This window comes from Vulpes lagopus, chromosome 20, assembly GCF_018345385.1.
Source record: "Vulpes lagopus strain Blue_001 chromosome 20, ASM1834538v1, whole genome shotgun sequence".
Classification (NCBI taxonomy): Eukaryota; Metazoa; Chordata; class Mammalia; order Carnivora; family Canidae; genus Vulpes; species Vulpes lagopus.
In genome coordinates, this window is record NC_054843.1 from 6,513,131 (window position 1) to 6,538,325 (window position 25,195).

Consider the following 25,195-nt stretch of genomic DNA (forward strand, 5'->3'; position numbering starts at 1 on the left):
TTTGCAAAAGTATATGTGTGCTTCAGTATGCCAGTTCAGGCTTGGCCTTTGTTTCACTCCTCATTTTTGCTTCATAACGCTGAGCTTCCCTGGAGGAACGTTGCCACTCCTCCCCCCCCTTTTATTTAAAGGGAGGATTTTAAGTTCGTTCTCATTTTAGAGTATTTGTTTAAGAAATAGACTTTGTCACTAAACATAGAGTTGATCCTTGGTATTAATATTTTGGGAAAAAACCCCAAGTTTTAATATATTTAAATTCTTTTTCAGTTTGTTTCAAGATCTTTGAAGACCCAAGAAAAGCAGTATTGACCCAAAGCAAGACAAATGACTCATAGAGAAAAAAGATGGTGGGGCCAAGGGCAATTAAAGGTAAAACAAAATCCCAGATAACCCTGTCTCTCCTTTAACATCTTGAATATTTGATATTTGTGTTCCCAAACCTCCCAAGACCTTTTGTTGTGCTGGGAGGTGGGTAAGGGGTTTGTGAAATAGGTGATGAGGATTGAAGATTATACTTAATGGTGAAAAAACAAAAACCAAAGACCTCTCCATGGACCATTTGGTATATGTTGAGAGATTGTGTTGGTTCCACTGATTGTCTCCCCTAAGTAAGATGCACCGAGCCCAGGAATGCCTGCCAGCCCCTGACACTGACACGGGAGTGTTGGTTATGTCACTGCCTTCCAAGTATAGACCTTGTTACCACTCCTTTCTTTATTGCCTTCGGCCCTGGTCTGCTCCTTCCAGAAGGACCAGAGGCCAAGGGCAGTGTCTATGGATATTTATACTTTATGTTATTTACATTTTCCTATTATATTAGAAAGTTTAGGTTATGGCTATTTTATAGTTATCTCACTGGAATTCAGTGGAAGCTTCATTTCAAGAGGCACACACAGGGAATTGGTTTCTGTCTTCATTAGTTAGGCAAAAAAAAAAAAAAAAAAGGAAGAAAAAAAAGGTGGAGGATTTCATCCCTTTATCTGCAAAATACACCCCTTAGCTGTTGGAAAACCATCAAGCTTCTCTCAGAAAAGCATTTTAGTGGTTAGAAGAGGTTATGATGGGGCTTATACAGATAGCACTCATTCAGGCCACAGAACTTATAAAAGTCTCTCTTTTGCCAAAATGAAGCCAGGAGTGATTAGCGGGTGGGACGATAATACATGGGGCCTGGTACATTCCTTGAACAGAGTTGATGTCTAGTAAGAAAGGGTGCAAATAAATTGGATGTGATTCCTGAGGCACACCCTTCCCCCTACCCTCCCAAATCAGGCCACTAGTCTTTGTCAATTGAAATATTGAGCAAGTCTCTTAATAAAAGTATATTCATTTTCCAGAGAAGCTGTAACAAAGTACTGCAGACTGAGGGTTCAGACAACACAAATAGGTTCACAGTTCTGGAGGCTGGATGTCTGAGGTCAGCATGTGGGCAGAGTTGGTTTTTGTGAGGCCATGAGAGAGAGTCTGTCTCAGGCTTCTCTCCTTGGTTTGTGATGGCCATCTTCTTCCCATGTCTTCATATCAATCTGCCCTCTATGAGTAAGGACACCAGTCATATTGGATTAGGGTACACCCTGTGACCTCACTGTAATTTGATAATTTCTATAAGGACCCTATGCCCTGTAAGGACGCTTTCTGAGCTGCTGGAGGTGAGGATCCCCAACCCATGAAGTGTTGGAGATCTATAGTGTTCAACTCTTTGCAATAGGTATTTGTAGTTATTTGGAAAGAAACTATATCCTATTGAAGAAACTCTATTTCGTCTTTGTAGATAATTGTTGAAGGTACATTTGGTTGACTCTTCCACCTCCCACTGGCCTCTCTTGCCTACTTCAGGTATGCAGGCACCAGGGCTAGGACTAGGGTAGGCCTAAAAGGGAGTGCTTCCCATTCCTTTAGGGGGAAGGGTGCTTGTGCTCTTGGCAGGAATCAGACCTGTGCAGTTCTTATGGTAGGCTTAGGCTTTGCTGGTAAAAGACTGGCATGCTTGATCCCTACTCATCAAGAGCAGTGTGCTCGATGACCAGCTCATTGGATTAATGGATTTGTTATCGTGGGTTTGCTTAGAGCCATTTTGCCTGAAATATTTTTACTTAAGACTAGTTAGCTTAAAATTAAACATCTAGTATTTAAATTAAGGATATCTTTAGTTAATTGACAAAGGTATCTTATGAATTTATTTATTGAGAATTATTTTTCTCAAAGGTTGCCAACACTTTATACAGTATTGAATTTTTGCTTTCTTAATCATAGTGACTAACACTTATTAAGTGCTTGCTGTATGCCTAGCACCACAAGAAGTTTCTTAGGCATAATTTAGTGTAATCTTCACAAAATCTAATGGAGTCAGCTGGGGAGAGAGCCAGATAGTGGTCCCACTCAGGTACTAACCAGTTGGAACAGACACTGGCCAAACCTTGTGTTCATACCTGTGTGAACCACTGACCATCAGTTTGGAGGTAGATAACTGAGGAATTTGTCTCCCTCCTGACATCAGGTATATAGTGTCTCATGAACCAGTTTTCCAGGTCTCCAACCCTGCTGGGTAGCCTACAATTTAATTCAGTTCTGACACTACCTGGAATTAGCATTCGGACCCCACAGGTTAAGGGCTCAGTCCCACAAGACTGACCTCTTTCATCCACTTCAGATACCAAAGTATCCAGTCTCTCCCCAGATTACCTACACTTCTGTCCAACGTGGCTGCAGAGTTGGGGATTCCCACTCCCCCTCCATGACTCAGTAATTTGCTAGAAGGACACAGAAGTCAGGAAAATGCTGTACTCACTACTTCAGTTTATTTTAAAAGATGCAGGTAAACAGATGAATAGAGAGGTTCATAGGTGAGCTCTAGAAGGTTCCTGAGCCCAGGTGCTTCTGCCCCCGTGGAGGTGGGGTGTGCCACTTTCTCGGCACTTGGGTGTCTCCAACTTGGAAGCTTTGACTCCTGTCATTCAGGGATTTTTTTTTAAAGGTTTCATCACACAGGAGTATTGATTATGAACTCAATCTCCAGTCCTTGTCCCCCTTCCAGAGGATGGGGGGTGGGGCCAAAGCTTCAGGCTTCTCATCTAAGTGTGTGATCTTTCTGAGATCACCATGAAGCTGGGGACCCTCCAGGGGTCACTTCATTAGAACAAGAGATGATTCTGTTGCTCTTATCACTCAGGAAAATCCAGTGTTTTTTAAGAGCTCTGTGCCAGGAACTGGGGCAGAGACCAAATATCTTTTTTATTATACCAGTTATATTATCCCCATTTTACAGATGTGTAATTATAGTTCCTAAAGGGTGAGGTGGCCTTTTCTAGGTCTCTGAGGAAGAAAATGAGACCCTGCACCTCCAACTCAGATGCAGCACTGCCTCACCAGAGAGCCTGCCCCGATACCATCCAGGACCACTCTTCCCCTCCTCAACTGCACCCATCCAGCATTCCATACCATACCTGGGGGTACCTGGGAGCCCACAGCTCCTGTCCAAACTGGCCTGAGCATCTTTGGGGTCTACACAGGCCTCTTTCCTGGGGTCCATCTTGTTTGGCAGAGTCTGTGTATTCCCCCAAGCTGCAAGCATGGCCAGCAAGGCAGCTGTTTGGTGGGGCATGGCCATGTGGACTGGGGTTCCCACTTGACTCTGGGCGGGGAGCACCTTGCATATGGACAGGCTTGGGTTGGGAAGAGAAGGAACGGTAGGACCGCTCCATTTCTAATTCTTGCCCCAACCCTACAAATATTCCTGTCTTTTCTTAGCCCTTTTTTTCCAGCATTTCCTCCCTAATTATGAAATCCTTATTTTCATTTTGGTACTGTGTCAGTCCACACTTGATGCAATTATGGCTAAAATAACTCAAAGTATTTGTTTTGTTTAATAAGACATTGGTATTTTTTTAAAAAAAAAGGATGAAGAAGGGAGACAAGTAGAATTCTGTTGAATGTCAATGTATTTTATTTTTTAAGATGCCTGATGATGAAATAATGCTAGGTCATGAAACACAAAGTTGTAAACATACACATTACCAAATGAATTTATCACAAGAAATAAATATTAAAGAAAGGGCTTTTGGACAACACAGATTCGAATTCTGTAAGGGTTCCAAGCCAGGTAAAATAGGAAATGGAAGAGTTCTCACAGTGATATAAAACCAAATGTCATTCATCAATTAAATATTTGAAAAATGATCGTTAGAAACACAAATGTAAATTAGAAGTGCTCTTAGGAAATCCATAAAATTCCTTCCAAGGGGAAGAAAGGAATAGGCACCTGAATGGCTATAGAAACAGTCAAGGATATTTGTGGGGGAAGGGGGCATACTAAGTGGTAGAACTTTCATCCTCTTGGTCTTGAGGTGCTTTGCTTTTTTGCTAATCTGGTTTGCAAGGTAGGGATACCATTCACAATGAATGATAAATTCCTCTGATGATGGCGATCCTGCTGGTGGTTGTGGATTAGGGTCATATACCTTGGTTCCTTAATTTGGGGAGCTAGGGGGAGGTTTGTTTCCTGCTGTCCTGCCAGCCCAGGTGCCTTTTGTTCTTCAAGGCTCCCTGGTGGCACCTCCTTGGCTCTCCTTATGTGTCAAATCTATCCCTCCTCTCTCTCTGACCTGCATTTGGCACCTCTTGATATCTGTGTGAATTATTTTCCCATCCCTTGAGGGGTGGGGTGGTGTTGCATCTGGAATCTATATATTCCCTTCCCTGCCATTTTATCTTTGATATATTGTAAGTACCCAAAGCTTCCCCATAAAAGGTGGGAGACACAAACAGTTGTTTCTTAAATTTATCTTTTGGTTCACAGCTGGAATGGCTGCTGTAACTGCTGTGACATTTCTGTTGTCTTGGACATCCAGAAAATTGATTCCATTTCATATTTGAAATCCCTAGAAAGCCGGCAGGGTTCCCCTCTGTGAAATGGGAATTCAGCTGTTCTAGGAAGGGCTCTGAGAATCTCAGAGTCTTGTGGTAGCAGTGTCTTGGTTATTCTTCAGTGTCCAAACTTATTTTGAGGGGAAGACCAGGGTTTGAGGTCATGTCTCTTAGCTGGATGAAAATTATATGATTGTGTTGGGATGAAGTTTGCTTCCTTTGAAGCCACTGTTTGATTCCCCTTTTATCTCTCTGGGTGAAGAATTTTTAAGGGGGATCTTGATAACCTAGTTATTCGAGGCTAATTGTGTGTATTAGCAATTTACTGTTACAAAAAAGCTATGTAACAACCACCCCAAATCTCAGTGTTTCAAAACAAGAACAATTTAATAGCTTATGAGCCTGTGGGTTGACCATTCCAGTTGACTTGGCTGGTCAGTTTTGATCTTGAAGTTTCCCTCCCATACCTGGGGTTTGGTTGTCTGTCTAGAGTAGACTTGACTGGGAATACTGGATGACTCCGCTGTGTTCTGCATGCCTCTCACCTTCCAGCATGGTATTCTGGCATGCTCCCATGGTGGTGGAAGGTTGCAAGTGGAAACAGTTCATGCCTTTTGAGGCTTTAGCTAGCAACCAGCACACTGTCCTGCTGCTGCATTCTGTTGTCTGAAGGAAGTCACGTGGACAGCTCTAAAACAAGGATTGGGGAAGCATATTTGACTTCTTTAGTGAAGAGAACCACAAAGTCACATGGCAAAAGGCACAGACACAAGGAAGAGAGGGGAATTGGAAACATCACTGTAGTATACCATGGTGTGACAGAGAACCGTAAGCTACTCTACCTTTTCTAGGTTCTAGAACATTTCCAGGGTTTACTAGTTATCTAGCTGTGTAATAAACCATCCCTGAACCTCGTAGTTTAAAACAATATTTATTATTTCTCATGATTCTGTGGGCTGCCTGGACTCAGCTGGTTAGTTCTGCTTTCCTGATGTCAGGAGGGGGTGCGGTCATCTGAGAGATGACATTCTAGAATGTCCAGGAAGGCTCCCTTATGGCTCTGGCATGAAGTGCTAACTGTCACCTGCACACCCACGTTGGGCCTTGGCCACAGGACTGTGCTGCTTGAGGTATGGGAACTGGGTTCCCAGAGGCAAGAAGAGGAATCTTCTGAATCTGTTAAGACCTGGGCTCAGGACCCTCAGAATATTCCTTCTGCTGATTCAATGGGAGGGGACAAGCTTCAGCTCTTGGCATGAGCAGCAGCATGTGTGTGCAGAGAAGGAGGAATTGTGTAGGGTGAGCTGCCCCAGGGGGATACCAAAACATGTTGAAAGAATGGTCTGCTCCTGAGCATGTGGTCATGCAATGGGAAGCCTTCCTTTCATTGAGAGGACTCGAGGAGGGGCCTCTGTCAGGCTGAAGGGCCTTGGGAACAGAGTGTTGTTTTCCTGGGGGTAACTACTCCCCTGAGGAGATGGTCTTGAGGGAGTTGAAGGTTCCTGGGTCAGAGGAGCAAGCTTCAAGAGAGCTTTAACCAGGCTTCCATCGTCTCCCAGCCTCTGTTGTCACCAGCACACCAGGACTGTGGGTCCCCTTAAATAGCTGCCCATTTCAGTTTCAAGATTGTGCTTTGTTCCATTGGCTTTCTTAGCAACTATTATCCCAAAAAGGACTTGCTTTAGGCTTAGAGAGGAACACTGCCTACTTTCTAAGATCAACAAAATTGGCTGTATTAAAAAGTATTGCCTAAATTTCCATGTTTGTTGTCTCCTTGTCCAGCCAGACTTCCCCAGATCTGGGATGGCTTCATGGAGCCCTTTTGGGAGATAGGCCAGAAGCATGTAGACCTGGAGGTGGAGGCCTCCCACGAGAAACCCATCTTTGTTGCAAGTGGATGTGATTGCTCCTTGAAAGGGTCAGAAAGGCAGAACACAGATGTGGTTGGGGCTCTAGTGAATGCTTTTGCATATCCTTGGAATAATGATGTTAATGGTAGACTTGAGAGGCAGCTTTGGTGGGTATTGTCCTATAAACTGTTGTTTTTTTTTAAACTGTTGATTTTTATTTATTTTTTTTAAAGATCTTATTTATTTATTCATAGAGATGCAGAGAGAGATGCAGAGACACAGGCAGAGGGAGAAGCGGGCTCCATGCAGAGAGTCTGACGTGGGACTCGATCCAGGGTCTCCAGGATCACGCCCTGGGCTGCAGGTGGCGCTAAACCGCTGTGCCACGGGGGCTGCCCTAAACTGTTGATTTTATTTGGCATTTTACTACTGCGAAGAGTCATAGGCCTGATTTACAAAGATGAAGACGACAACAGCAAAATGACAATTGAGAGCAAATAGTGATGGCACCTAAAAATATAAATTGAAAGACGGGTTTTCAGTGCCAGGAAACAGTGTATGGCTAAGATGTTCAGAGAACCAAAGCCTGGGTGGGGCATGGTTCCTGGAGCTACGAGCCCTGAGGGAGGATCCAGGACAGGAGAGATCATGGCAGGGTCCAGCTATGGCTGGAATGGTTGCCAAATAGGGAGGGAGTGTGGAGTGGGTGGTGGGAAGGTGTGGGGAAGAGACACTCCAGCCCTCTTGCCTCCTGCTCCCTCATCTCCAGATGGTGTCACATTGACCAAAACATGATGGGGGCCAGAAGCTAGGGATCCCTGCCAAGGCAGCCTATGGGGGTCAGCCTGGGGGGCATGGGACAGAGAAGGAGGCTGTGGAGAGTGGCTCTGGGGATAGGGAGGGGCAGACGGACAGTAGCCAGAACTCATTGGTTTATAATCTGGGTAAAGCAATACATTGGGTGAAGTATTGATCCCTAGAGTATGGACACCTCAAAATTTAATTTGTTTAAGTTAATTTTTAAAATGAATTCACGTATCATCCAAATAGGGTGAAACCTGTTCATGTCAAACTGAAATTTCTTAGTGGCCTTGGAGTCAGGCCAATCTGACTTGAATCCTGTCTCTGTTGCTTATTAATCCGAAAAAATCAGTGGCCCTCCTGGGTCTCCGACGGGTGATGGGGATGCTAACTTTGGGTGGTGGTCAGGATTAAGTGAGAACATGCTGTGGAGCCCTTGGTCCAGGGACTGGACACTAGGCACGTGATTACTGGCGGCTGTGCTCTATATTAAGAGCTTAATTGTGAAACTTAAGAAGATGTGTAGATGGCTGTAGTTTTGGTGGGAACTGAGAGAAGCCAGTTCTCTCAATATACTAGGAAATGTCTCATTTTTTGTTTATTTCTTCCTTTAAATGATCACTCACAGATGCTGCCCATGTAAAATGACGTGTGTGAGCTGCCTCTATGTGGGTTTGCTTAGGCTTGTCAGACCGGTGTCTGATGGGGACTTAAAGTGAGTGACATTCCCAACAGAACCCAAGTGGACCTTCTTTCTAGTCCTTTCATTTGCATGCCCAAAAGATGCTTGCAGGCAAAGACATTCAGTGTAAAGCTATGATTCTTTTCCTCTTGGTGTGTTGCCTTGGGGTCCTAATGGAAAACAAAACATAGAAATGTGATTGTTGATTGCCCCTTTTTGTCTCCCAGCTGTCTCTGGTTCTGAGTGGATGGTGAGTGAGCTGACCTGCTGAAGGACATGGTTCAGACTGTCCCAGACCCAGCAGCTCATATCAAGGTAGGTCTCACCTTGGCTGGGAAGCTGCATGGGCTTCCTTCTTGGCTGGATGTTTGTGGATGCCTACCCACGTCTCAGTGAATGCAGGGGGCAGCCAGCCTCAGCCATGAGCTAAGAAAATGCTTTTCACAATATTCAGTGGTTGAAAAAAATCAAAGAATAATATTTCATAACACGTGTAAATGAGATTTATATTTCATTGTCCATAAAGAAGGTTTTACTGGGACACAGCCACACTCCCTTCATTTCCATACCGTCTGTGGCTGTTTTTGTGCTCTGATGGCAGAGTTGAGTGGTGGTGACAAACACCGTGTCGTCCACAAAGCTGAAAATCTCTATGGTCTGGCCTTTTGTAGAGGATCGCTGACCCCTGAATTAATGGATAAGCCACATCCAGATTCTTCGGACTTCTGTTTTAATTTCAACCTGTTTACATTTGCCTGGAGGCTGAGCACTCACACTTCCCATGCTCAGAGGTGGTTTTACCTGGGCATGCCTGCACATCAGCAGCCGTCAGGTCACACCTGTTCCAGCTGCTCTCCTGTGGCACTTCCTCTGGAGGTGGGCAACGAGGAAGTGAGACTTGAGCCACTCAAAGTCCCTGAGAGGAAGCCAGCTGTTTGTGCCAACACTGTAGTACACGTGGGTATAGCCGCAGGAGGAAGTGAAGTGATGGTTTTAGTAACTTAACCCAAATAAAAGTTTCAGGAAATACTGGGGCTTGAGCTACATTACCCAGATAGGCTGTCTACACCTGTAGTAGTTAGTTCAGCTGTCTACACTGGCCCAAATCATTCACCACCTTGCCAGTTCTTCATGTTCCCCATATAAGTTCATTTTCCCTAAGTGGCCTAGTAGGTTTTACTAATCTATATCCTTTGCCTAAAACATTTATTGAACATGCAAAGTGGCTTGTAATTGAATGGCTAAATAAATATAATTTTTCAAAAATTATATGATATTTTTTGGCTAAAATATAAAATGCCCTCCCACATCTCTCTCTCTCTCTCTCTCTCTCTCTCTCACACACACACACACACACACATGCACATTGTAAAAGCAGTACATTTGGGAGCGTTATGTACCATGTCTCATTCACATTTGTACACATTCCAAAATGAATTTAGAGGTAACGCGTTCAGTGCATTAAACTTTGTGGGTGCTCCCAAAGTGCCAAAAGGAGGGGCTGCCCAAGGAGTGTTAAGGGTTCTGGATTTCATTCAGAGATGGGGAGGAGCAGATCTTTGTGTGGGACACTGTAATGTGATTTCTCTGTGGTGTTTCATTGGGGCATAACAGTTATGTCTACAAAATTCAAGTGGGAGTTTGTGGCCGTGATAAGGTTCCTCTCCCTGGAGCATAGCTGGCAAGTGTATCCATGCTACTCAGGGAGGAGAGTGGGGATGACTTTTTTCTTTTTAGTCTTTGTTGACTATCAAAGCTGCAGGATGCAAATAAAAGCTCACGGAGAAGGGGATACAAGAAGTATTTTCTATACTTCAGGGTATGGAAGTCAACAACTGAAATTCTTTTTTAACTGCCATTTTGTTCCTAGCCAATCAGAAGGAAAAGATGAAGTCAGCAAGAAATTATGACAGATTCTTAAAAGTTAATTCATCAAGGGCCAACGGTCTTCAATAAACTTGAGAAACATGATCTCTGAAAATGTGGTTAGTGGAAATGTTCATATTTGACCTCAGGAGTGAGCCTTATTTTCAGCTCTGATTTATCTTGTTATCATCATATTGGTTACCATAACTTTTAGTGAAGGACAAAGAGAAATGGTAGCCTAGAAAGTTTTTTAAAAATAAATTTCAACTCAACTTGCTTCTATGTATTTTGAAGATGAACTGGCAATTTGGAGGTGCAACAGCTGATGTTGGCTCTGAGTTGGAGAGAAAGATATTAAAGATGTTTGTTTCCTTTGTAAATCTATCAAATTCCACCTCTTGGAATTTGGATGATTAGTCTTTGACTTCCTTTTTGTTTTTTGTTTGTTTTTGTAAATCAAATTGGTGTCCTTGACAACAAAGTCAGAAAAAATAGATGGTCATCCACTGTTTCCTTAAGATACCTGATTTGGGAAATTTATTCAGTAAAATTTTATGTGCTGAGAAGTTTCTGGTTCAGGACTAGTGCAGCTTTTATTTCTGGGAGGGAGAGTTCTTATAAATGGCATATGGATGGCTCTACTTGATGTGTTAATGTAAATAGTGGAAGACTTTGTCGCTGGCACTTTGCTATTGAACATTTTTTTTTCATCTGAAAAAGACCTGAATTCTCCACAGAAGTGACTTCACGTGGCAGGTGTGTGTAGGGAGACAGGCTTTTATGTGTCCTTCACACAAGTGTCCATAGGCTGATCTGGAGGGAAGCAGTGTTCCTTTCGTATTTAAGAAATTTATTCTGCGTGATTTACTATACTTCTTTTCTGCCAGAACAAATTACTTTTACCCTTTTATATGTTTAAGGAGCTAGAAATAATAATAGTAAAAGGGAGGGATGGTAAGTAACTATGAAATATAAAACATTCTTTATTTAAATAGTGTAACAGTTGTGGCAATTCATTTACAAAGAAAATGAGCAGGACTTTAAAAAAATTTTAGCTCGTTCTCTTAGTGATAATACCAAGCCATTCAGCACATTTTAACTTGTCTTTCTTTGTTGGCCTTTCTGCGTCCTTTCTTAGAATAGAAACTATGCTTCACATGTCACATAAGTGTGATCTTAGCATGCTCGGTGTGTGGGGGGTATGCTTCTGCTCTGCAGAGGGTTAGAATCCACCGTTGCCAAAGATGGACTCTTGCTATCATCCCAAGCAGGGGAAAGGAGTTGCGGATTTATCTCACTAGGATTCAATATTTTGGTCATTAATTCTCATTCTGGTAAAGGAATTTCCAATTTACATTATTGCATTTCCTCTCAAGAGTTCCATCTTCTTTATTTATTTATTTATTTATGATAGTCACAGAGAGAGAGAGAGAGGCAGAGACACAGGCAGAGGAAGAAGCAGGCTCCATGCACCGGGAGCCTGACGTGGGATTCGATCCTGGGTCTCCAGGATCGCGCCCTGGGCCAAAGGCAGGCGCCAAACCGCTGCGCCACCCAGGGATCCTCATCTTCTTAATATTTTCATGTACTAACGTTTGATGAAGAGGATTAACACATTAGTTAAGTTTACAGCTTTAAAGAGGCACCTGATTGGCACATTTTTCAGTTGCAGCCCTCTACCATTCATCAGCTAGTCACATAGAAGGCTGTCCCTCTTGGAACTGACCAGGTGAGGACAGGATGAAGGCGAGGCAGCGTGAATATCAGTTTCACTCACTGGTTCACCAGCTGTGTAATCTGGAGATGCTAGATACAAAACCGTCGGGAGTCCTCCCTCCTAGCTAGGTTCATGCTGTGGATCAGAGTGAGGGTTCTGGCATCTTTGACTTGTTTCAAATCCTGCTTCATCGTTTACGAACATTGAACAGGTTCCTTAATTTCAGTGCCTGGTTTTCCTCTTGTCTGAGATGCAGGCATCTACTTTTTGGGGTCAGTGTGAGGATTCAGTGAGTTATTACGTGCAACACACCAAAACCTCATTGAGTGCTGAAATATCACCAGCTATTCCTGTGGTGTTTATAAAATGAAGGCAACATCTATCTATCTTAAAGATACGGTATTAGAGTGTCTCTAATACACATGGAGCAACAATGGGTATATCTTACAAAATATTGAGTCAAATGAAAAAAATCTAAAACAGTGCACTCTGTGGCACAGTGCTTTTCACATACATGAAAACACGTACACACTTGTCAAAGAGCATCATATATTTTTCATGTATATGCACGTACTTAAATAAAACGTGACTACATCAGAGTAGATTTGTGCATATGTGGGACATGTTGGCTAGTTGCTTTGAGAAGTGGCTAAGGGATAAGGAAAAATACAGTAATACACAGATAAAACAGGTTTATAGCATAAAGGTTTGGCTATGGCACATGGGGTTGTCCCCTTCACATTGGTGGGGGTGTAAATCGTCACAGCCACTTTGGTATCAGTTGGGTGTCACCTTGTGAAGCTAACAATGCACCCACTCTGTGCACCAGCGGTTTCACCCTAGGCATGTATCCTGATGCATTTGGACACCCGGAGATGTATGTGAGCAAAGCTGAACAGCCCAGATGCCCACCAGGAGAATGGATAAATAAATGGCATTCTAGTCCTGTAACGGGATATTGTACAGCAGTGAAAATCAACAAGTGTCTGCCTGTGTCTGTGTATTAATCTGGATAATTCTCAAGGTTGGGTGAAACACCAAGTCACAGGAGAATACATACCACATGATTCTACATATAAAGATCAAAAGTGGCAGAACTAAAAGACATTGTGTTTTCAGAGAAACATATACGTGTCAAAAAGGAAAAAAGCCATGTTGAGTACACACTTGAGGAGAGGAGTTACCTTGTCGAGGAGGGGAGAGCTTCAGGAAGGGGCTTCTGAAGTCCTGGTGTTGCTTGTTGTGAGCGCGTACAAGGGTATTTGCTTCCTGTTCTTTAAAAAGCACAAATTATTACCTATCCTGTTTGTGTGAGAGTGATATTCATTGAAAAAAGTTAGGATGCTAACAGAAGGGGAAAGGAAGATGGAGGTTGGAAGCTCAAGATGAAATCATGCCTGGGGAGGAGATACTTTCTAATCGTGAACCACTCTGCACTCTCACAAATTGTTACCATTTGAGATCACTTGGCCCAGTGCTGGTCTAGAATGGAAGGCAGGGGCCTGTGCTGATCAAGGGACATCCCGGCCGCGGACCCGGGTGAGAGCCAAGTCTGCACTGAGCCTGAGCATGAGCTTCTGGAAGCTCTAGCCATGTCTGAGTTGAGTGTGGAGTGAGTCCTCTATCTTTAGCTCTGAGAGTGGCTCACCACATTTATCAGAGCCTTCTGTGTGCCCACAATGGGCTTGGGGGTGGAGGGGGATAGGAGACCACAAAGACACAGTACCTGCCACCCCGGGTGCAGGTCACATGTTCCCAAACACCTGGGACGTGGCGGCACTGCATGCAGCTGAGAAAGGAACTGGGGCAGGGGTGGGGGGGCTGGGCAGGTGTCTAAGGGAAGCTGCCTCACCTGCTACCCCCAGCTCAGCCGTCACCCTCACTTGTTCTGCCTTGTCCCGCTCACACCACCTGTGCTCACCTGTCCCAATGTTTCTGCCCGTGGACCACCTGGTGGCCTCGGGGCCCCCTGGGCATCCCACTTTACTATTTATTGTAGCAGAAGCACGCAGGTGTTTTGAGCATGCTCTGCGTGGCTGATGGATCAGAGGGGCAGCTCGGGTGCCACCACGCTTAGAAATGCCTGGAGTCTGTCACTGCACTGACACACTGACCCTCTGTCCTCCAGGGGGTGGGGGGCAGGTTCACTTCTGTGTCCCCTTCTAGCTAGTGTAGATCCTGCCCCCCGAGATTTCATGTAAAGATCAGTCCCAGAGGGTGGACAATGGAGTAAACATGGTCTGTGTCCAGGTTTCCTGTTGCTTCTATGTGAGAAGGACTGAAAAATCAGCTTATGCAGGGTTTATTTTTAATTGTGATTTTTCCTCTTCTCCTTTTCCTTTCAGCTTCTATATTTTTTGCTTATTAAGTGTTTTTGGGTCAGATAGTCTGGGTTGGACTCTTGGCTTCACTTAGCGATTGCTTCAGTTCCCTCGGCTGTAAAATGGAGCTAAATAGTGTACATGCCTCATAGAATCATGAGGATTAAATTAGTGACTGTTAATGTATCTAAGGCATTCAGAGCAGTGGCTGGGACATGTTCAGCACTTACTATTACTTTACATATCCTCATTAATGTATTATGTTATTAAACCACATTAGTTATAAAATATTAATATATAATGTTATATATTATATTTTGTTACGTTTGTATATCATAGTAATTATGGAACGTATTGTTAAATTAATAAAACATTGTTAGTTATATATGACAGTAATATATTAGTATGCTAATATATTAATATTATTAATAAAACAATATGTTATTAGAAGTGGCAGTTACATAACTTGTTATATTATTAATATATAATGTTCTATGTTAGCATATTCTTTCATAATAGCAGTAGAAGGGACGAAGGAAGAAGAGAGAATATTTAGGAGAGAATTGGTCAGACGTAAGGTCAGTACTTGCCAAAAAGTAAACTGCTGAACTGACTTCTTTCCCACTGATTCTGTGGCTGCCTCTCTGGAAGTGGCCCTAAATGTTTCTGACTATAAAAGATGCTACACAGAAGCTCTGTTTGTGTGTCACGGAAGGTTCTAGAAGAGTTTCAGGAGGTAGCCAGCGTTAAGTGTGTGATCACTGGGAAGCCAGAGAATCCAGCATGTGAGTAGGATGGAGCAAGTGCAAGAGATGCCCGCCCTAGCCTGTATCCCCAGTGAGGGATAGGGGGACTTCTCCAGCTTGTGGTGATGTAGCCCCTCCCTGGGGAGAAGTGTGGAACTCACTACCTACCCCTCAGCTGGGTGTCAAAAGTCCCATTTAGTTGTAAACATTTCCCACATATTTGCAAACCTGATTTTACAGCAACTACTTCACAGGAGGATAGAAGGTGTATCTTTTTGAAGACCTACTCCGCAGAAACCCAGTTCTCCCCCAGAGTCTGTACTGAGGGAAGCCTTTGATAAGCTGCCTGTTTTTTCCTCACTAAATCAGCTTTGATCAGATTCCAGTGGGGTTCACACATCCCGACAAGCCTGACGACTTAGTGGCCGTTTATCACCACACTTCTCTTTCTGCAGAATAATGGCACTTAATTAAACATAGAAGAGCAGATCTGCCTGAATTTCTGCAATGAATGTGTAATATTTTTAAAATCAGAAAATAATGTTTAAAGATACTCAGGCATTTGATATGGCAAAACATGGAGACTTCTAACATCCGCTGGGCCTGCCTGCTGATACCTTATGTGGGGTTTGCTGGGGCTGGGCTGTACTCTCTGTCTCCTCACTGGCTTCCTGTGCCCCTAGGTGCTGAGCTCAGGATGCTCACAGGGGTTCAAATGGCATGCTTCCCCTGGGCATGTGGAACAGTGTCCCCCAAACTGGTGACTCCTCGCTGAGATTCAGAGATGCTAACGTGCAGGGAGGGCACCAGCTTTATCAGGAGGTGCAGCAGGGTTGGAGGAGATTCAGATCACATCCCAGGAGAATGAGTAGAAGTTGTACACAGTTGTTCTAGAGCACTTCTGGGGCAGTTATAGAGTAGTGAGCAGGCGGGCTCTGAAGCCAGACTTTATGATCTCTGGCAGAACCTTTGCTCATTGACCTTGGGCAAGCTGCTGAGCCTCAGTGAGCCCCGGGTCTCCATCCATGAAGTGAGGACAGTGGCATCACCTCCTAGGCTTTTAGGAGGATGAGGTGAGGTGATTCATGGGAAGGCCTTAGAACGGTGTCTAGTAAGTAGCAGTGGTTACTCTTGTCATCATCATGTAAGCACTTTTGTTAATTTAATTCTCTTCCCCTTTTTTTCATGGTGGCCACTTCTCCCAGGGATCGAGGCTTAAAATTTAAGACATATTTTTAACTTTTCTCTTTCATGTCTCACTTTGTGTCTACCTTATAGCCCCTACTCTGTGTGGCACTAGGACAAGTCTGCACTGTCTCCCTCCTGTTCTGTCGCTGGAGTCCCTAACTGCTCTTTCTGCTGTTCTCTTCCCACCTGGCTTTACCTTCTTCCCCCGTGCTGCCAGATTAATCCTCCTGGAAGCCTACCTCCTTCACACTTTTCTCATCAGAAACCATGATAAATTCAAGGGGCATGATTACTTTTAAGGCTTTTATACCAATCTCCCCACCTGATTGTGCCTTTCTCTATACTTCTCCAACAAGTATTTGATCACACTGTGTTGTGTTTTTTAACCTTGCTGATTTGACTGGTGGAAAGTGGAGTTTTACAAATGTTATTTCATTTGGAAATTTTTGCATGTGATCATCTCATACATTTATCAGCAAGTTATATTATCTCTTTGGTCATTCTTTTTTTTTTTTTTTTTTTTTTTTTTACCATTTCAATGAAATCATTCAACATTGCTGAGAGCAGGGCATGAACCAAACAGATAAGATCCTGCTTCCATGAAGCTTACATTCTAGAGGTTGAGATAGGATATGTTTGTATACACGTAACATTACAATATTACAACTTACACACATCAATGCTGGTTGATATTCTCCAGAACAAAATGTAAGCAAGAGGTAATCAAGAGAGTAATGGAGGGAGAGATGCCATTTTATACAGGAAGTGAGGGAAGATCATTGGAGGAGCTGAAATTCAAACAGCTGAAGAGGTGAGAGCATGAGCCACATCATCATCTGGGGTAAGCGCATCCTGGAGAGTGAGGACAATGTGTGCAAAGGCCATTAGGAAGGAGCTTGCTTGGCATGTTGAAGGAATACCAAGGAGACTGGGGGCTGACCATGGAATGAGGGTAGAGCTGTGGGCTATGGGCTTGGGGAGGCAATGGTGAGGCCATATAGATGAGTTCTGATATGCAAGGGGAAAGATTCTTTTTTTATTATTAAGATTTTATTTATTCATGAGCAATACACAGAGAGAGGCAGAAGCATAGGCAGAGGGAGAAGCAGGCTCCTCACATGGAGCCCAATGTGACATTCCATCCTAGGACCCCAGGATCATGCCCTGAGCCAAAGACAGATGCTCAACTGTTGAGCCACCCAGGCACACTGCAAGGGGAAAGATTCTTAAATCTTGTCTTGCATGTGGGGGCTGGGATCAGTGGGAAGGTTTTAAGCAAAATGGGTGACACAATTTGATTGAGTCAGAAGCTTGTATATGAGTTTGGGCCACCAGACAAGGTCACCTAGGGACCCAGATACAGAAGAGTCTTAGGGATTGGCTTTGAGTCCCTCCGACATGCAGAGGTTGGGAAGAGGAGGAGGAACCCATTGCGGGGCTGAGAGGAGCAGCCAGTGGGTAGAAGGTAAAGGTAAGGACCATCAGCTTTGACAGCTCGGAAGTCATGGCAGCCATGGCAGCAGTGACTTGCCTGGAGGGGACAAAAGTCCCCTTGGAGTGGTGCAAACATAAAAAGGAAGAAACCTGCAGAAGATTCTTGCCAGCTGCTCTTCTCACAGGGTTTAGAAGGTTTAGTACCTTTCTCAACAACTTGTATAGATTATATTTTCATGAGATTAACCCTGAGCTATGTCATATTTGTCATACAGATTGTTTTTATGTCTATTAGGATTTTTAGTTTTTATGATTATACCCACAAGATAAATATTTTTATTTGTTCACATTACTTATATTTTTCTTTACTATCTTTCCCTTAACTTAAAAACATAGCAAGTTCTTATCTGGTTTTCTTTTCTTTTTGAGAGAGAGTGCAGGTTGTGGGGAGGCAAGGAGCTGAGGGGGAGAGAGAGAATTTTAAGCAGACTCCACATCCAGCATGGAGCTAAATGCAAGGACCCTGAGCCAAAATCAAGAGTCAGATGCTCAACCGACTGAACCACCAAGGCACCCCATGAGTTTTTTCTTATTTTCACTTTTGTGTATTTCCCAGTTTTCCATAGGACTTGTTTAATAAAAAGAAGAGAAAATCGATTTTCTTTTAAGAACCACCAGCAAAGGCATTCAGTGTTCACAGAAGACATGCAGCATTGGCTCTCAGCATCAAAGCCAGGTTCTTCCATCTGGGGTTCTTCATTCTGGTCAGAATGAACCCAGAATAACTTTGCAGCAGGTTTTTCCTGGTAATACCCCCTGAAGGGACTCTGAAGGGTAAATAAAATATTTGACAAGGAGCATGAGCACACCAATCAGGATGCAGCACAGAACAATTGGGAGAGGTCATGGTTGGAAACCGCTGATGTCCCTGCTTATACATGTCTGTCCAGCACCCACCCAACAGTGAACTGAATTTTTTGCCCTATGCTCTTCTGACCTCTTGCTTTTATCTCTCTACCCTCGAAATCTGCACATCTGGCTCCTTGCCATTTGTAGAGAGGAGGGCGTGTTTACCATATAATGATATCTGAATGCTTGTTTTCTCTGCTTGCTAGATTATACGTGACTTAAAGCGATCAGATGGTCATTATTGTCTCTCATTGTACCTTGTGCTTAGTAGCTTCTTAATATGTCTGTTGATCAGATTAAGTAGCAGTGGTTCTAATGAAATGAGAATGATCCAGGGACCCTGTTCTATTCTGGGACAAATGGCCCTATTTGGTATTCACTTACTCTTTATACGTCCCTATCCTCCTTTGTAGGTATGATTGTAACCACACTGCCTATGTGCAGTAGAGATGATGTGTTCTCAAGGGCAGTGTGTCCTAACTTTTATATATATTTATTCTTAGAAGAGTTTTAGGTTCCCAGCAAAGCTGAGCAGAAAGTTCAGATCTCCCCTCTGCCCCCTGCCCACTCCTTACCCTCAGCCTTTTCATTATCAACATCCTGCACCAGAGTAGTGCACTTGTTAACAATTGACACCTACATTGACACATCATTACCACCCAAAGCCCATAGTTTATAGTAGGGCTCATGCTTTGTGTTGTATATTCTATGGGTTTAGATTAATGTATAATGGTAGGTGTCATGTCATATGATACTGTAGTATCATACTAATAGTTTCACTCTCCTAAAAATCCTCCGTGCTCTGTTCATCGTTGCCTGCCGCAGCCTATTCCTGCCCCAGCCCCTGGAAACCACTGATCTTTCAACTGTTTCCATCGTTTTGTGTTTTTCAGAATGATATAGAGTTGGAATTATACAGTATGTAGTGTTTTCAAATTGGCTTCTTTCGCTTAGTGATACGCATTTAAGATTTCTCCAGGTCTTTTCATAGCTTGATAATTCATCTTAATTATTTAGAGTCACAGAACTCTTTAAAAATTTGCTAAATGTCGTCATACATTTTCTCCCCAGAAAAAGCATGTGCTCTCTCTCCCTCTCTTTCTCCTTCTCTCTTTCCCTCATATGCTCCAGATCTGTTGCAGCTGACTCAGCAGCCCTGCACACCTGTCCCCAGAGTCCCTGGGATCCCAGATTAGGAACCCTGTGCTAGTGTTGGAAACCTACTGGATGCAGTTAATGAAGTTGAAAATAAATTCTCATTTGCACTGATTTATTCTGTCATAAAATGTATTGCCTCTGGAATTCAGTGGGCTGACAGAGCTGCTTTGACCAAAGGTTGTTCTGAAGCACATTCTTGATCTAAATTCAGTTCGGGTGATGGATGTTCATTCCACAGTTTTGTATTCTAGAGCGGGGCTTCTCAGGCTTCCCTGTGCCTACAAGTCGCCCAGGGACCAGGGTGGGCCTTGACATTCTGCACTGAATTCAGGCCGAGTGCTGCCAGTGTGGCTGGCCTCAGGACCAGCCTTCTTATGGGCAAGACTCTGAAACTCTGGTTTTCAGATTACAGGTCACGACCCATTTGTGGAAGTGAGTCAAGGCTGGGATTAACGAAAGGAAATGGGATGGAATGGAATAACGTGGAAACCATCAGTGCGCACTGCATACAGAAAGCAAAAGTGCTCTTTGAGAAAACTTTCATTTTGGTTATATATGTGAATGTGTATATAGTGGGGTTGTGTTATATAATATATGACTTCTTGCTCTAGATACATTTGGAAAACACTCCTCAGGATTTCTGTGAAGTAAGAAATGAAGGGGGAAGCACCATAGCTGTTTCACCCTAAAAAGTAGTGTGTTTGCAGGCATAAAATTGCACATGTGTCTCCATGGATTTTTGCTGCTCTGATTCTGGTATCCAGATGTTGGGATTTATCCCAAAGCAGGAACTGTAAATAGCAGAGAAAGGGATGGTTTTTTTTTTGTGTGTGTGTGTGTGTTTTGTTTATTTTAAAGATCAAATTCCAGGATTAAATTAAAATCCTGGCCGTGTATTGCTTAATTGAGAATACATGTTAATTTTGAGAATGTACTTTAAAAAAAGTGAAAAAAATTAAAGCATGGCTCTTAATTTTTTAGTGATTTTTTTGGTGGGTTTTCTGGGAAGTACTGTTCATTTGCATTACAGATTAACTGCTAATAGACTGCTAGTATCAATATCCAAAAATAAACAATAACGCCGATTTATATGGACCTCCAAATTAGTCTCATAAAATTTTATGGTAGTGGTATTATTGAACCAAGTTTGAGGCTGATAAAAATGTAAAACTCTAACCATGTGATTCTTATGTCCTTTGTTTTAAACCCCAAATTTAAACTGTCTTTATACTTAAGTTTAATCGTCCATAATCCAAAGTGTATGCCTAAAGTAACAGTCACAAACAAGTCATATTTTTCATGACTTAATGTTGTTTGAAAAAACTCTCAATTCAAATACTTGCTTTCTATTATTGTTTGGGGAAAAAAAAAGATTTATGTAAATTTACCTATTTCATTGCACATTACAAAGGAGATCTGGAGCCTGCAGGTTAGGCCAGCTGGGTGGGTTTCCTATTTGGCTGTCAGGAGAGGTTGTCCTGGAAGAATTACCCATAAAATAGACAATATTAGCAATGAACGAAGATGTCAGGAAAGAAAACAGACCCAAAGAGAAAAGATATTTTTATCTTATGAATAATTTAAACAGTATGCTGCTGCTCTTATTTCTTAGTCTTCTGGAATGGAAATTTCACATATATCCATTGAATGTAAGACCCATTGATTCTTCAAAACTGAAATTTAAAACAATAGCAACAACCTCCAAATCATGTGCTGTAACACATACCGGTAAGGAAATGTGGCTATGAATAAGAAAACATAATAGGAGGTTTTTTGTTTTTGCCTTGTCCAGCCTTATTGATAGAGAACTGACACTTAACATTGTGTAATTTTAAGGTATATAACATGATGTCTTGACACATGTACAGATGTGTTCCAAAATGATTACCAGAGTAGGGTTAGTTAACATGGCCCTCACCTCACATAATTATCTTTTTTTTTTTTTTTTTTTGAGAGATAGGGAGGGAGAGTAGAGAGTGCAGGCAGGGAGCCAGGCAGAGGAAGAAGAGAGAGAGAATCTTAAGCAGGCTCCACACCTAACATGGAGCTGGCTCAGGATCTCATGACCCTGAGATCATGATCTGAGTCAAAATCAAGATGCTGACTGAGCCACTCAGGTGCCCCTAATTATCTTTTTTTTTTTTTTTTTTTTTTTTTTTTTTTTTTTTATGGTGAGAACACTTACGGTCTACTCTCTCAGCAACTTTCAACCATTTAAAGATATTTCAAGATACAGTATTAGTATTATTGACTGTAGTCACCATGCTGTGCATTACATCCCAGAATTCTTCATTTTATAACTAGAAGTTTGTACCCTTTGATCAGGATATCCCCAGTCCCCTCCTCAAGCCTCTGGTGAAAGCCATCCTGCTCTGTGTCTGAGTTTGATTTTATAAGATTCACATGTAGTGTGATCACACAATATTTATCTTTCTCTGACTGATTTATTTCAATTAGCATAATGCCTTCACAGTTTTTTAACACATTTTACAGTATTAAGACTGCATATGTCTTAGAAAACCTTTTGATTGAAATTAATACAGGATATCAATCAATTGAAGAATTTATTAAGTACTATTATTTTTGCATCAAGTGAAACTACTTGGGTTTACCTGAAAATATAAAAGCTAACATGTTACATACAACCATGATTATTTTGTGTCATAATGGCACTAATGTTTCAATCATCAATGCACTCACTGCGGATTAAAATGTGGGATGCTTACTCATTGCCTTTAAAAATAGTCAAATAACATCATGGATAACTGTAATTATAGGAAGTTTTATTTTTCAGAAAGTTGGTCTTCATTTGGGGGCATAGAAAGTCACTTCCCCCATTATCAGTTTTAGGAGCATTGTGTTAGTTGGATTTACTGGGAAGCAGATGTTGAGACAGAATTAGGAATGCAAGAAGTTTATTAGAGGGGATGGGGGGGGGTGTGCCTGTGAATGATAAAATGATAATGAAGCAGGTCTGGACAAGGAGAGCCTCAGACCAGATACAGATTGGACAGTTTGGCCAGCCCAGCAGGGAGCCCTGGAGCAGAGATTGCCCTTGGAGGGGTCCTGCATTGGGCAGAAATGGCCAGGCTCTCGCCTCCCATTGTGTTCACTTACTGGCTTGGGGCTGTCTCTGATGGGGCGAGCCTGAGCTGACAACAGCTGAGGGCTGTTCAGTTGGATGCTGGATTCTTTGAAGGGAGAGCTGAGTGGTATACCTCATGGGCACTTGCAGAAAATGGGACCCGACATGCTCCTGCTGCAGCCCTCCTGCTTTGATACCAGATTTGGGAATTTCTGACCAGAAAAAGCAATTGGAAGAGGATGCTCATGTGGATTTCCTTGTTCTACTCCTGATGTTTCTTCACCGGGCCACCTTCCCATCTCCCTGAATCAGCCGGGTCTGTGGCTTCAATGCTGTGTAAAATTTTAAGTCCGCTGTGGGTCCTTCATAGTGCCGGGCTTCTTCTATTTGCCTTGTGGACTGAATCTCTATCTCTCTTCTCTTTCCTGGGTCTCTGATATTTTCCTTGTGTTCTGATTATACAGTCAATAACTAGTATTACCTTATGTATTTCCCTCTGTCCTGAGGAAAAATTGTACGTTTCTCACTTTTCTCTGTGTTGATGGTTAAACTCTTTACAAATACTGCCCTCATGACTTCATTTCTTCTCAAGGTACCTCAGTGCATTTGTCTTATTCATTGGGATCATTAGCTTTACCCCTTATCTTGGATTGTAATCTTTGTTACCTCTGTGTGTGGTAAGTGTATCCTGTGAGGCTTCCTCTCTTATTATGTTTGGCTCACCTAAAGCCATTTTTTTTTTTTTTTACTGACATATCATTGAAAATATTTTTTTTTTATTTATTTATGATAGTCACAGAGAGAGAGAGAGAGAGGCAGAGACATAGGCAGAGGGAGAAGCAGGCTCCATGCACCGGGAGCCCGACGTGGGATTCGATCCTGGGTCTCCAGGATCGCTCCCTGGGCCAAAGGCAGGCGCCAAACCGCTGCGCCACCCAGGGATCCCTCATTGAAAATAAATTAATTCTTAAGGAAGATCTATTCCAGACTTGTAGGAATGTTGTGGTGACATTACACACTGTTCTATCTTGTATTTCCACACTTTTGCTGTGTCATATTTGAGGACTTGGAGAGAGGTGGAAAACAATTTCTTTTTTTTTTAATAAATTTATTTTTTATTGGTGTTCAATTTACCAACATACAGAATAACACCCAGTGCTCATCCCGTCAAGTGCCCCCCTCAGTGCCCGTCACCCATTCACCCCCACTCCCGCCCTCCTCCCCTTCCACCACCCCTAGTTCGTTTCCCAGAGTTAGGAGTCTTTATGTTCTGTCTCCCTTTCTGATATTTCCCACACATTTCTTCTCCCTTCCCTTATATTCCCTTTCACTATTATTTATATTCCCCAAATGAATGAGAACATACACTGTTTGTCCTTCTCCGATTGACTTACTTCACTCAGCATAATACCCTCCAATTCCATCCACGTCGAAGCAAATGGTGGATATTTGTCGTTTCTAATTGCTGAGTAATATTCCATTGTATACATAGACCACATCTTCTTTATCCATTCATCTTTCCATGGACACCGAGGCCGAGGCTGGAAAACAATTTCTTGTTTGAGGCACACTTACAGTAATCTTTGCCTTAGGACGAGAAGTTTTTGAATGCCTTTCAAAAAATAGAATGCCTAATAGATAAGACCAAGATAGAGGGGATTAGGATTTATTCTCTCTCAGAGGATGAAATTTAAAACTGTTACCAATATGATTTTTACAAATGGTCATGCTCATTTATTAGAGTGCCAATATACATATGTGTAACCATTTTTGAATGAGCTGGATCAGCCAGGTGCACACCTGTTTAGAGGAAATATTCTGTTCCACTCTCAGATGCTGTCTCAGGCCATCCATAGTCTTATGTTCCTTATAATGGTTAATGCACAATTTTGTTTCCAGGCATTGAGGAGTTCATTTAATTCTTAAGCTTCAATCTTCCATTCAATTTAAGGTTTCTTGCCTCCTTTGATTCTGACCTGTTTCATCTTGAGAAACACCATATGGAAGAAGGATGTGGAGTGTGCCCCCTTTCTCACCTTACTCATCCACCTCTGGATGAGTCAAGCCATGGTCTTGACTCCTCCTGGGCTCTTGAGATCCATGGCGGGCTGAGTTCAGCAGACCAACTTTGGGGCAACTCCCTAGGCACGTTCTATTTCAGTAGTCTGGTACCTCTTTTTAGAATGATGGTCTCTGCTGAATGTCTTGACACCAGAACTCTAAGGAACTTAGAGTAGTAAGTTCTATGAGGAACTTAGTACCCTGCTACCATTAAATGAAAAATATATAGTAAAATGAAATATAAAATACCAGTTGTCAACAGCATATGTCAAATAAAATAGTTGCAAATCATACGAAGTTTTTAGAAATTTTGTTTGCTTGCTGACACATGAGGGAAAACTCTGTATATCTCCCACTCTCAGTTAATTCTGTATCTTTAGGAGCAAAGAAGAAAGGTTAAATATGGAAGTGGTGCTGGGGTATGCATCTTTATGGGATAGTCACTTCAAAAGACATACCTAGAATGTTCTGAGAGTCTTCTGAAGAATCTGCGGGAACTGTCCACAACACATGT

The 25,195-nt window shown here is 42.6% G+C and overlaps 1 protein-coding gene across 1 annotated transcript in view; it reads left to right on the forward strand.

Annotated features, from left to right (window-relative positions):
• Positions 1-8,424: 8,424 nt before the first annotated feature.
• ERG (ETS transcription factor ERG) overlaps positions 8,425-25,195 on the forward strand; it is a 174,789-nt gene continuing 158,018 nt past the window's right edge. The window contains exon 1 of the mRNA XM_041734990.1: positions 8,425-8,511. Coding sequence (XP_041590924.1) covers positions 8,473-8,511 — 39 coding nt within the window. The 5' untranslated portion in view covers positions 8,425-8,472. The remainder of the gene's footprint in view (positions 8,512-25,195) is intronic.